This window comes from Varroa jacobsoni, unplaced genomic scaffold, assembly GCF_002532875.2.
Source record: "Varroa jacobsoni isolate VJ856 unplaced genomic scaffold, vjacob_1.0 scaffold_1442, whole genome shotgun sequence".
Classification (NCBI taxonomy): domain Eukaryota; kingdom Metazoa; phylum Arthropoda; class Arachnida; order Mesostigmata; family Varroidae; genus Varroa; species Varroa jacobsoni.
In genome coordinates this window covers 59,547-74,255 of record NW_019214344.1, presented here as the reverse complement: position 1 = coordinate 74,255, position 14,709 = coordinate 59,547, and the positions used below count along the sequence as shown (strand labels likewise).

The 14,709-nt window shown below is 44.3% G+C and overlaps 1 protein-coding gene across 1 annotated transcript; it reads right to left on the bottom strand.

Moving 5' to 3' along the window:
• Positions 1–250: 250 nt before the first annotated feature.
• On the bottom strand, positions 251–13,301 carry LOC111270069 (uncharacterized; the record flags this gene model as incomplete). Its single annotated transcript, XM_022850074.1, is given in 7 exon segments — positions 251–9,269; positions 9,604–9,884; positions 10,095–10,445; positions 10,636–10,830; positions 11,023–12,038; positions 12,427–12,775; positions 13,102–13,301. Coding segments are annotated over 7 exon segments (3,451 nt in total), but the record flags the coding sequence as incomplete, so codon positions are not given.
• Between the last annotated feature and the right edge of the window lie 1,408 nt (positions 13,302–14,709).

The following is a 14,709-nucleotide window of genomic DNA, read 5'->3' as shown; positions in this document are numbered from 1 at the left end:
TCTGCCTTTGTTGTGGCGTTACGGCCGTCATTCGGTTACTACTATCATAAGTAGCGCCCTTCTCAGCTCCATAATCGTGCTAACTGAATAGGACATTAACATGGTTTTACGGAATCAAGGGTCAATACTACATATTTTGTTTATCCAGAGTTATGATTTGTAGCCAGCTATTGTGGGCGTTTCCCAATTTTTTGCATTTCAATAGGATGACTGCTAGATTTATGAGTAGGTAAAATGTGCGTAAATCCTCTTTTCCAAGGGGGGGGGGGGGGTATAAGCAGAGATGTCCCAGTTGTAGTGCCGGAATAATAAAGATATATTTGTATGATATGCATAACAATAATTAGGGTACTGACACCAAAATAGACGCGTTGCTTGACATTGCGGACTGTTTTAGATCCTGTTATGAAAAGAGCCTTAGGTGAGGACTGACCTAGCAAGCCATGCTTATTCGCGACAGCTTTTTAATATCCGCATCGTAATGATTGCTGCTGTTACTTGCTACGCATTTATTTAATATTGTTCCTGGTTGTATTTTGGGTTCCGAATGACTGGGACCAGCCCATCTCGGCTATGTCTGACACTCGTCGCTAGTCGAAGTTGTCTGAAGGCCTCGTTATGTGTTGTGTAATTCGTTTCGCTGCGGCCTGCAATCGTCCAGACATTCACGCGATGCTCACGAGGGTGACAGTAATCACTGAGTTGACAATCGTAACATGCATCATACAGAGCTATTTCTAGTACAGGATAAATGAATGTAACTCCAATAGATTAATTTAGTGAAGCTTAAACGTGGAATTGGTATATGAACGCAACAATAAAGAAGGTACGCTAGACTTTCACACTCTCGTCCTTACGAACCGAATTCTGGCTCGATTTTGAGCTAAATTAGCAGGTCGTAAGGCCAAGTTCGAAGAAGTGCCGAGACCTTTTCTAGGCATCACTCATTTCAGCGATCATATTTTTGACTACCGGTTAGGTGATGCATCAGGAATCATCTGCTTTTCATTGCGCCTATTCAGCTTAACAGACAACCGTATACTTTACATTTACAACCGATCAGCAATGCAATCTGATACAATTCTGAATTTGATTAACATGTACGGATACGTAGAGCTGTTCAGATATTTGCTCTACGTACGAGTTAGCCCGTGCAGGCGACTTTATCGGTTTCTCATCGTCTTCTATTAATAAATGAATAACAAGTGGCGGCGAGAGTTCCGCCATAGTCTTTTAGAAAATGGCGAATGTCAACAGAAATACAGCCAACAATGAATTCATACTTGTTGTTGGTGGTGGAGTAGGTAGAGTTTGCAGTGTTTGTCTCAGTAGCTCGTTCAGCCAACAGTAATAGAGATACAGATCTTGAAAGAAATGTTCGTCGTAGAAAAATAAAGCACTGCAAAAGTGCACCATACAGATGACCCAGGGGGGCCATCTATTACGCTTCGATTTTCCCAGTCGACCCAGTATGTCAGTCCCATACGAGTTTCGTCGATTAGTGCAAGACGAAATTTGTTTGTTTACTCGTTCAATTGATACGACAGACCGGCAGTCAATTATAAGTACTGATCTCGTAAGTAGTAGCAGTAGATTTGTGGCTTTACTAGTTCAGTCGATTTGTATCGAGCGTGTTTAAAGCTAGTTTTTGATTATACTTGGCTGTTACTTATTATAACGATTTGTTTATCGGCAGCGATTACACGTTACCAGCCGAGCCAGTATGGCCACACGTAGGTATCGGTGCCCGGGATGACAGAACGAGGCGGAGCCTGACGCGCCTTCCCCGTTCCAAGCAGACCGTCATTCTCCGCCCTCCGATCCAGACGGGCAGTATGGAACTATGGTCGACAGCCAGCATCGTCACAAAAACGCGATTCGCTGGCCCACTTCTAATGTCACGGTTTTTCGTCGAGTATTTTTAGCCTCCCCGCTGATAGTCGAATCTCCGCTGGCATAGTGCCGTAATTTCCCTTAGTCACGTGTATACGTTAGCTGGCGAACATGGTCAGTCTGGCTGTTAACATCGTAACGTGCTCGAACTTGTCTCCGACAGTAGTGACACGTAAAAATCGTAGCATAATTATTGTTGAGCATTGTTACAATCGTTTGTCATAGAGGGATCCACATGCTATCCCGATAAGGCTTACAGTTACTCTTCGATACATAGGCGCCAAAGTGAATATTTGTGGTCGTAAATGATTTCGTAACGTCGCAGCATCGTGCGTTGTACATTCGAACTGATTGCAAGTTACAGTTGTAGGAAATCGAGTTGCGGATCGATGCCATATTTCGTACAGGCTACTTTTCCCACTCCATAACACAAGGCAGGATAAGGCAACTACGATGGCCGTCACAGGATGTTCAGGCTAAACAAAGATTCCATATATTTACATAGGCAAAATGAACATACACCAAGTTGTCGTCCATGCACCCTAAGCAGGACAGCTGACGTCGACCGAATCTCGCGTCGTTCTTCAACCGCACGTGTCGTTGCTGAAATCCACGAGCAACTATACTCGTCACTCGAGATTATTTCCCATGTCATGGGCGCCGTATCATTGTCTTCAGTGATGCAGGAAGCTTGTATATCTGTCGTCGACAGCAGGACAGTAGACATCGCTGTAGCTCAGCGTTAGTCACACACATACACACACACACACACACACACACAGGTGCTCTCCTGACGAGCCGGCTGGCCCGATCGTCAGCGTCCGCCAGCCGGACCAGTTATTTCCACCTCGTGCATTTTCCACTCATTCTTCATACCCCTTTCTCGCCCACACAGACACGCGCTAGTCACTATCGTTCTATTGAAGTTCCATGATTTCTCTACTTATCAACGTTCGTGTCGTGTGATTTCTTCTAGGGCGAGAAATCTGCGCTCCATGTTCAAATCAGACAATAGTTGAATGTACAGCGTCGGAATCATTGGACCATTTTGCATGCACCGCTCGCGACAGAAACCAGTAAACACGCTCTCCAAGACAATGGACGTCGCTGTGCAAGAACCACTGCGCTGTTCCAAGCGTCACTACTTTCTGGCATGAAATTTACCGCTTTCTCGGCCAATCTCTACGTAACCGAATATACTATATAACGAGGCGCGTCGGGAGATCAGTCAAAGGATGGCATTCACAAGTAAGTCGCTGCCACCGCGTTTGTTGGCGTGTGTATCATCGTGAACATACGACGAACAGAAAATCAGCACAATGGACGCTTTTTATCATGACGGTTATTATTTACGCATATGTACATATGTATTCAACTGATGGAAATTGATCATTTTCAGCTTTTCTCGATAAACTCTTCTCTTCTGACACCACACGCCTGGCGTGCATGTATGGTACGACGACAATAAACGAATTGTTCGATTGCCAACCCGGCAGCGGCAGCAGCGTGTAACGGTTAAGTTATTACCTTTTCGACGGATTAGTGGCAATATTAATAAGGCCACGTTCGAAAAATAACCTGTAAAAAAATTTGTCCATCTTTTCAGTGCACCCTCAACGTTGCCCTGATCCCCATCGGCCCTTCACGAGAGAGTTCGGACGAACGTCTTCATTTCGTCGTCACTGTGTTCGCCATAATCATCACAATTTCTCTAGAATATGTCTTTGCCAGCCTTCCAAGAGCGTTCTATCTGTTGTGCTTCAATTTTCACATCAGTCCCTCAGAGCTACTGGTTACGACTAGATACGGGTCCACACCTTTGTCCTGTTACCTATTTTTTCTAGCCACTGTTTTGGCTACGTTAGTCAATCCATACCATTGGACACACAAAATCATTGCACATTACAATTCAATTGTCACTTGGTTAACAGTTTGTTGAATAGTGAAACAGCGGATCATTCAAGTTAGTTACTTAAATAATATCGTGAAGTATTATAGTGGAGAGCCCAGTTCCATGACCAGAGCGAAAAAACACAAGTCAAAGTCAGCTGTCCCACAAAATGCCTTTCAATACGTATGAAATGTTCGTTTTATTGAGTAAAAACATTTTATACGTATTCGATTAGAAATCCAGTAGTATCATATAATACTAAAAAGACAGTAGGTTGACTTCAATGATTGAGTTCATTTGAACTTTGAAAACTCTGCATTAGTCGTTTTTGTGGCGTTTATAAGACAAGCTGACTTCGTGTATATGCAATGAAAGACCGTACACAAATGACTAACGCCTACCGGCTTCTATCTCCCGATTCACGTTCCTAGCGAAGAGGATCGAGGCCCATAATCAGAATATACGCAAAGCGCGGCCTAATTCGACTTTAAATAGACGTCTATAAGTGCATGAGTAGTTACTCTGTCTATAGACCTTCAACGCCTATACAACTCAATCCAATTGAATTGACCTTCATTTTCAACACGTCTGCGTCACGCATTTCGGTCATCGGTCAAATTTCTACCATGTACCGTAATCTTATTCCTTTACCAAATCACATCAGCTAGCGCTGTCCCTATCAGGCGCACCAACAAAGGGCGATAATTATCTCGTCGAATAACTCGTGTCTTGGCCACGATTGCAATATAACGAGAAATGACTATATGATAATACACCCACTACATGTTTTATGATTCAGCTACGGTACACAAACAGCGCTACCCATTATAGGTGTCCACGAGATCGGCTCTTGTTTGGCCAAATCACCTGAACACCAGCTAGTTAGTACGTATGTGCATATATTTAGCAGCCACAAACTATAACGATGTTCTGGCATTAAACACCTTTTCTACAAAGTACGTCGTCTGCTTTCACTGAAGAGTTCGCGGTTTTTGTTACGTTTCTACTATTTCGAATTTCTGCTTCACGGTACTAACGACAGAGCATGGTACTGGCTTTTCGGCACCGTGTCCCTTCTGCTCAATCAGCCACAAGTCACTAAATCAACAGATCAATAAAAGGCGATTGATTCACTAATTCAATTTAATGTACACGATCATTCCTTTTTCTGATGATGACTCCCCGATCCAGTCGGTTTATTTCTGATGCACTTTTGTCCTTCTGTGGTTTCTTCTAAGTTAGCACATACTCCTCTCACACTTCGACATTCTTCAAATGGAAAGATCAAACGTCATTCCGAACACTTCACTGGTCATGGTAGCAGTAATTGTAGACTAATAATAATAATAATAATAATAATAATAATAATAATAATAATAATGGTAACACGAAATATAGTCTGTTCCGTCTTTTCATTTCAAACTTCACTGCTCACCATTATACCGACCAAAAATTCGTCATTTCAGCATCAATGAATGATCCGCATCATCGGTCAATCCTCAGTCAGCCATTGTCATCAGAACGTAATAAACAGATTTTCATTGTAACCGTTTTTGCGTCCTTATTCTTCATCAGCTTTTTGCTTTTTTTTTTTTATCGATGCTTTATCCGAGATTTGCTATATGCGTATCTTGTGATGTAGTCCGCAATCCGCAGTAATAATATTACTATTATTATTTTTATGATATCGTTTAATATATCAGCATAGTGTATGTATATCCTTATGTGTATATATGTATATAAATATTTTATCTTGCGGGCGTTTGCACACAGCCTTTCCCGGCTCCATGAGTGGCGGGTTTACGATCATTACGTTAATGGCAAGAGGAGTGCGGTTGCTTGTTCCTCACCGACAACGTAACTAATCTTCATGTCTTCACTGCAAAATAACTCTACCGAGTACGCGGCCCGTATTTCAGTATCGATCTAACAATATTTATTTCTTTCAACTCCTCTCAGCTACTCACGTTTCGCCGGTTGCATGAGTCTCTCCACATATGCAGTTACAGACTATCCATCATATGCATGGTATCGTATATATCATTATAGTCAACATTACCATCGTGTCCAGGGTAGTAATCGTATCAGCGGAGTACCTTATATATGTATATAGTGTTTTTTGCCATAATCATGATAACTATATACGTATAAAGTGTATATTTCTGCATTCTACCATTTTCCACTCATCTGCGTATGCTTTCTTCCCGAAGTCGTTTGCTTTGTACATGAGCTATTTACAGGAAAATAACAACAGTAGCGGCCGTTGAAGAAGCAGGACACTGGATCATTCGAGTGAATCTCTTATCTGCTATCTGGTCTTCATTACCGTGTCATTTCAATGTTGATACTGATTCGCGTTCGCGTCGCACAGATGATAGTGATAATAACAATAGTGACCAGATTAATCCCGTATTACCGCCTACCCGCATGGTACGCCTGCGTTTTCCTGTTCGGTTATTGATTCCCTAATAAAGTAGCATCGACGTCACTGTTATCTGTAACACTGCTGCTGTATCGGCCCCTACAGTGGGTCGTTTCGAAGGTAATAAAGTCGCTTTCAGCTGGGCGACCCGTGGACGACTCTCTGGTGAAGGCCTGCTGTTGGAAGATTTCGTTGCGACATATAGATCCAATAAAACAAGCAAGCACCATTAAACGCCACTCTCTTCTTAATCATATTATATCAACTGCATTGTGCGCCATAGTTACCGACATCATTGTCAGCACAACGTCGTAATATATGAATATTGTCATTCTCGCCTATAGAGATACTATAGCTATAATAATGATAATAGTAGTTATCATTATAGTCATGAAGACTAACGCGTCATAATGGGCTAGCTAATCAAATCTTCTCTATTGGCAGCGTCGTTTTTCCTTGTATATTCTTTATACCAATATACGATTATGTATATAACATAGAACATGTATGTATATATATATATATATATATATATATATATATATATATATATATATATGTGTGCTCCTCGAAATATAAATGTCATAACAGCAGGGGTTGATCTATTTCACTTAGCATAGTAGCGTAGAGATACATATCGATACCTGTTTGGATCTTGAGTGTGTAATTAATATGGCTTCTTCTTATTTAGCGTCGGCGGGTAACAAAGCTTATTATCTGTTAGACGTTAGGGCGCGTTCTCTCTGATGTTTTCGGTTATTTAGCAGTACGTCATTCTTTTTTCATCTGACTAATGTTTGTATGTTACTGTCGGGTTAAGAATGGATCATCGTCACGATAATCACATGTCTCATAAGTTCGCCGTTGAAAACTGTCAAATGGCGGAGGAATTAATTTTGATTTTTAGCACTAAAGTAACACATTACTACGACTTATCCTGCGTAACAACAAGCTCCCGTCAGGCCTCGTATATTACTTGCCTGAGTTTGTCAGACAGGCACAAACATACTGTTCGGTCTCATTTTATTATTACTAATTCGTAGTCATCTATACTCGGACGAAAACGAAAAGGGGATCGGCCGCAGTGGTTCTCCATCAGTGAACCTGCTATGAAATCGGTACGTGTCGCGTTATTTAGCGCCGTGTACACTGGCTCCGGTGAGACAATCGGATAACTATGTTATTATCGAGACGGTTACTGGTGGCCCTGTTTCGAAGCGCCGGAGCCATGCACAACACACACAAATTCCCACAACTGTTATCGTTCTGCGTCGGTATTATCATATCACACGCCTGTCTAATATTTTCGTACAATAATAAGCGTCAATAATAATAATAATAGTAATAATAATAATAATAAGACTAGAACTACCTGCGGCAACTGACCAGACAAGACCAGAAGGCCCTCACGTATTCACCCGTTGCTGCTCGGCCTACAATTTTTAAACGCACAGTTTTATTGAGCATCAGTTATTTTTCTCTTATCATCCTACACTTTCAAGCATCCAATCGAACTTAAATACTTGTAGATGCCAGCTTCTTTCGCTCATCGAAACTTACCAACTCAACGAGTTACTCTAGCTTCCTGTGCGTCACCATCTTTCTCCTAGCTTCGAACTGATTTTGTAGTTTCATGCAAAAGGTCAACTCCCATACAAACGGCGTAAATAGGTCCAGCAGAGAAGTTGTTACATATCTAGCCAGCAGGAAAAGCGGCCCGTGCATTTAAATACGGTATGTCTGGCTCTAATTTTGGCACCTTGATGGTAAAGATCTGTTTGCCTTGCAACGTCTTTGGGCAGCACCAAGCGCTATCGGGTCAAGACCGGCTTTGCGTCCCCTATCATTTCTCTGCCCTTAATGCACTAAAGCAGATGATCTGCAGGCGCTCCTTATCTGCTTGAATCAAGTATCATTTCAGCCAGCAGTACTTTTTCTCGGCCTGCAGTGAACCTAATAGGGAAACATTACGATAAGCCATGATAAGGATAGTAATGGGTTTTATTAGACGCGACTACCCTCTCGCAGCATTGAACCTCGCAGACCTTCGCTTTTCCTGAAATAAACTTCACTGTATGATACGCCTCCGCTGGCGCTCGTTCCAGTTAGTCCCATGCCATTAGCTAGACCTAGGGCTGGAGGCACGATGTCGGCACCTACTGAAGCACCGCCGGGTTCGTGAGAATTGGATGGTGACGGGGGCTCGTCATTTGTTTGCGACAAATTCAGCGACGCATAGTTAAGTTCGCGATCACTTCCGGGCATGACCTGCATTGGTACTCTTGTTGACGGTACGGTTATAGGTGAGGGGGGCGACACAGGCTGTCCGAAGAGATCTGTGGGCAGTCCAGTGTGTATTGGTGCTCCGATCGACGACGCCGTGTTTTCGGGTGTAGGCGAAGGCGCCGGAGTTGGGGGTGGTAGTTTGGCGCTCGGCTGATCCGTCTCCATCGGCTCCTGGCTGTCTTGCGAACTTGACACAGCCTCTACAGTAGCTCCGTTGGCGCCGAACATTAGATTTTCGTAGTTGTGCTGTGTTGTCGTAAGCGCTCCGCTAAGGGAAGGCACCGCGACGACCGGGGGTGGGGGTGGTCCTGCTTGTCCCGGTGGGGGTGAAGATTTCGTAGCTGCTGTCATGTTTACATCAAAAGACATCGTCGTAATCAGCTCGGACTTACATTTCTTGGGCTCGGGCGCTCCGCATAAACTGAAGCTGCGTACCTGCCAGGGCCGACTCATGTCGAGAGAGACGTATTCGCCCTCCGTGTCCGAAGGCGTGGCTCGATGCGTATGGATGTGCTGCTGCTGCTGCTGCTGCGACGTATGGGATGAGGAAGCTGCTATTGCCTTGAGGCTCAATGGCGAAATGGACTGTTCACTGAGGTCCATGTAGTCGGAGTGGCCAGTTTTCCCACTACGTGTTATCGAATTGTTGCCGGTTATACTTTCTCTGGTGCGAACGGGCCCAAATTCGTGTTTCTCCTGGAAGCTTGATGCTTCCTTAAGTGACGACGACACCTCTACTTCTTTGAGAGGAAATAGTTTCATCGAAGACTCCGGCTCCTACCATGCAAATTATAACACAATACGGTTGAGTTATTTTGATAGCGACTAAATCTCTCATTGTAAGGTCATCAAGAAATGTGGTAGTAATACTTGAGCCGCACACACTGCGGGACAGTTTAGTTTGAAGCTACGTAGTAAATATCCGTGATGTGTTTATGTATTGAATAATCAGCTGTCATTACAATGTCTAGCTTACATTGCTGTTCGTTAAGAACATCATTGGAGATTATCAAATACTTGTTTGCTACATCCGTTAAATAGTTGATCATTAACCTTTGAAGCAAAGCGGCTTGTGGGGCTTCGCTATTGCGCTTCACCTGCTAAAACTAACCTTGTAGTTAGGCACCCTTATCATGGGCAGGTATTCGCTGCTCTCCTTATTGTTATTGTTGCTGCTCGATCCGTTGCTGTTTATGTTAGTAGCAGACACCGGCGGCAAACTGGATGTCGCCTGCAGAGATGGGACCATAGCGGCCATTGCTGCGGAGGCGGATGCCGTGGCTCGATGCCAATTTTCGTCATAGTTGATTTCCATGAACTCTTCTGAATGGCGTGATCCTAACGTTGTCGTTGAGGAAGATTTTTTCGAATAGCTGTTCGAACGGCCTCGATCTGCAAGACCAACGTGAAACCCAAGATTCGTTGGTGAACAACACGGAACTATAAGATTAACATTATTATAAGCCAATCGGTTCAAGGGCTACAGCGGCAACGATCGTTAATGCTAGACCGGAATCATGCCTGTAACATCTAGCATTTTCCAAAAAAGCTGCTATCCTCATGCATATGGAAATGCTCCAACGCAACTCATTATTGACTTACCTGAAGTGGGCGTGCCGAGGACGTCCTGCTGTTGATTTTGCTGCGTCCTTTTTTTAGCGGCTGCCGCAAGCGTTGCTGCATGATTAGCCTGTGATCCAACACTGTAGGCTCGGACGCGCCCAGAACCCTGTCCGGCTGCGAGGCCAGACCGACTTGAATTGCGTTGCTCCGAAGGACGTTTGCCGCAGGAAAATGAACGTCCCGTTCGCAGGCTCTGATCGTCTCCATCGCCAGCCGCGATAAAGCTTTTGACCTTGTCAAGTTGAAAACCTTCAACACTGAGGTCGAACGTGGGCGATGCATCATGTATCGAGTGAATCGAAGAGCCCCAGGAGCCACTCAAAGCTCCGACTAAAATTCCATATAGGCGGGAAGCTAGGTTAAAAATAAGCTCCGACGTTGATACCATATAAGATTCTATGAGCCAACGCTCCATCAATCAGTAACGGAGTTTGCAGTAAATTAAAAGTAGTAAATGCTATTCAACTAATTAACAGATCGGCCATTTTAGTGGTAGCTTCAATACTGGTGGGTCATTTACCTGATTTAGGAAGCGAGGATGAAAGGGGAGCCATCTCCATATAACCAGGCGGTGACATGGGTGAACTCTCCGAGACGCCGCGAGTTCCACTGCGAAGTCCAGGCGCTCCGAGCGGTGGTATGGACCCACTTATTACCATCGTAGACGACAAACTGGATGGTGGCTCCATAGGTACATAGCCATTTGCTAGGGTTCCTAAACAAAATCAACCAGGCAAGTTAGAGCACCATACTTTATATTAGAGCACCATATATATGTATATATCTTTTTTTTATTAACCACATTTTGAGAATAGCTATTGAGAATAAGCGCTGCATACATAATTATTGTGGCAATCTCTAGTCTGTTGTTGGGGTCGACAAAAGAAGAGTCTGAAGAATAACATACCATTGTTTAAAAGGTTTTTACTGGCAATAGCCTGGCATAAGCCGATCGGACTCATTGACATATACGCGTCGGTATCCACTGCTGTTGACGGAAGCGCCTTGCCCATCATCACATCTTGCACGTTATTATTATTATTATTATTATTATTGTTATTGCTGATGCTCATAACGATGCTCGAATTGTTGTTTCCACCGTTGGCTCCGTTATTGTTCAAATTCGCGCTGCTGCTGCTGCTGCCGCCGGACGGCAGCAACTGATCGTGGCTGGGCGACATCCTCATGTATTCGCTACTGGACGATGCCGAACTTGGTTGACGTGGAAGAAACTGCGATCCGCCACCACTGTGAGGACCCGGTAACGGATGGATGCCACCATGCCCGCTGCTCAACGATGAGGTGCCACCGTCTGTTAGTGTTACGGGAGATCCGAGCAGGCTACCTGTTGAGTCGAGTTGGCCAGGCGAGGTCATCGGCAGGTACTCGGACATCCCGTCGCCTCCAGTTTCTTCGACAATCGACTGTGGCTGAGAATGGGGGTTGTGTGAATTCGTACTATTACTGACATTCAAATGCAGATGGGTGTGGGTAGCTGTGGTAGCCCCATGGGAGTGGGGCTCTTCGCTACAGCTTTCTAACAATGCATGGCCATGCAGATGTCCCAGAGGTGAGACACCACCACCTGCGCCGGCGGACCAAGGCCGCCCTCCAACCTGAGTGCAATCAATTGTGTTGCACCTAGTGGGCACGGCAGGCTGCTGATCAAAAAAGGATTCGGAGCTTTGTCGCGGACGCGCCGGCATTGAATCACATCGCTCCCTTGGTATACCAAACAAGGCGCCTAAGCCGATTCCGCCTCCACCCAATGACGGCGGATGTGGATAAAAATATCCATTCTGATGGACATTATGAGGTGAGTGGCCGTGAGGAATCGTCGGAATCGTCAACGGCTTAGTCTCCGAGGTAGAGTTAGATCGCGGTCGAAGAGACTCCTCGTTTACTTTCGACGACTTCATAGCGCTGTAAGTAGAAATACGCGTAGGTACAGGAGAGATACAACAAGTACACAAAAGACGACAACAGCGATACATCATGAGACTTTAACCAATACTATGCGTTTGAAGAAAGGGGGATCAGTAAATGGAAGAAGTGACGCAGGCGAACCAGTGGAACAAATCGAGCCGTTTGTCAATGCCATATAGAGACTGGAGAGTTTTGTAGAATACGGGTAAGCCCAGATCGACGCTTTGACAAAATAGAATAGAAGTGTCTATAACGTTTACAGTAATAATGCGTTACGTCTATATGCTCATACAGCGTATAGGACGCCTATGCTCTGCTGCAATTTTCTCTAAAAGCTGAAATTACAGCAAGAGTCTATGGCAGAGAGAGATCGGCAGCCCCTTACCTTAAAATGACCTCGTGCATATTCTGAGCGATGACGGTGTCATCCGTCTGCATCCATAGCTCGCCCGCCCCTGTCACCGAGCTACGCCCAAGTTCCATAAAGAAAAAACAATCGGTGTGTCCGCAACGGCGGATTGAATTCAGGGTGAACTCGACGGTCGGCTGGCACTCTCGATCCCCACCGCGGCCTCCGCCTAGGCCCCTGTGATCGGCATTGTTACTTGCTGTCCGGTGCCTCTCAAGCCGTATAAGACTTAACGATCGTGAAGTTAGACACACACGATGGTCACCCTGAAGATTTTGCTGAGTTCCAAGACTCTTTGGTTTGACACAGACCTCCCATATGTGATCTGTATATGGAAAAGGACAGACGAACGCACGTGCATTACAAAACGTCAAAGAACGATGTAAGCCAACACAAAGCGGGAACCTATCGTAAGTAAGGATACAGCGGAGCCTTGTAACTAAACATTTCGCTATTAATTTTTATTATGAACGGATTTTTATTAGAAAAAGATAGCCTAGACCGATTATCTAGAGGAATCTTTCTAGCATTCTAGCTTTTTTTTGAAGGTTGAAACCGCTCGGATATAGATACAATACGTTACGTTAACACGGCTAGTAGGATTCGTGTACTACATTAACTAATTTTTTTAAAGAGACAAAATCAACTGACCGAAATGGGGGGACGGTCTTTGATCCGATGGCAAAATCCCCTGCTGCAATTGCAGCATTGTTGACAGCCACTCTTCGTGTTCTTCGACAGTGGCGCACTGTAACAGAAGACAGTCAGCCGAGGTATACAGCGCCACCAGCAGGCGTCCTTTAGCATCTTGCTTTCGGTTGATATTGAAACAGCTTCGCAACGCAATCGACCTGAGAGTGATATACGCGACGTAGCTCGTTAGACGTACAGTACAACACGCGTTATGACACATCTAAATAACCGTTCCAAGTAGGACTCGTACTGTACTAACAATAACTACACTAGCGCCGATGTGTTGATAAATATATTCACGCAGATGTGTGTCGTTTCCTAAAAATTTTCTGTAGGGAGGAAAAGTGATTTAAGCGTCCGAGTCAGAAGCAATACTAGTGCGATGGACCGGGCCATCTTGTTCCGACAATGAGCGTTACTTAATTTTTTGTTCATTCACGGCCGCCACTTAGACAGTGAGTAACGTACTATTAGTTATGACTATTGGCCTATCGCTGATGAATACTATGCTTCAGATTACAATTTGTTTCTGGAGGCCTCGTGTCTCTTTTATGCGAGTGTGACCCTATTGTGACGCTACCTGTCGTAGCAGCGTATGATACTGCAATTGTGTGACGGATGACGATCTGTCGTCACACAAGTGCAGATCGAGACAGACATGCCTAAAGAGCCTACATCAATCCTGCCAAAAGCTCTTTATCTAAGAGATAGCCTTAGATGAACAGGGGAGGCGGTGTGCAGGTAAGCAGTGACAAAAGTCGCGGCGACAGGGAACAGGGTTGGCACTAATTGTACTTGTCGTAGTAATAGTTAGTTATGTTTCCCGTGATTTCTTGCACTCTCGACTTCGTTTATGCTGCATAGATAAAGCACACACACACACACACACATACACACACACACTTTTGTGAATCACGAGTGCTGGTGGTGCCGATGCCAGTATCCCTGACTGATTATCAATGCGACACTGTCGTGTACGCACGAAACAAGGCCGCGAATACCAAAGGCAGCCATAACAACAAAAGGTAATAGCATGACCTTGCCTCTTGCACTACTAGTCTGATGATCTATTTGATGAGCTGATACAGCCTTGAATCAACTACTCAGTCAGTGTTTTTAGTTGTTGGGTAGTCGACGTTTAGGTTTGATAAACTCACATGACGCTTTATCTTAGACTATTCAAGACAGTGATTTTGACACGGCGATCGATATTTACGCATTACGGTAGCAATAGCTTTTTTTATAACCAATGCAGCATACGTAGGCCGTTTCATTCAACCCGTCACCCCTATCCTATTCTACACTGAAAGCTTTACTAGGCACAACAAAAAAGTGAATGAATGCAGAGTTCGTGGGTAAGACCGGTTTTCATCGTTTTGGGAAGGACAAGGCGAACATGTTTGATAACGCGTAACGCAAAATCGGTAAATTAATAGCAGGGGCTCGATTTTATGAATTGCAGCAAATGGGCTACATCAGACATCTGAATTTATGATTGACTGCTGATGCCAAAAGACATCTTTCAGGAAAAAAAAAGGAAAAAACGAAAAACATAGCATAATATAT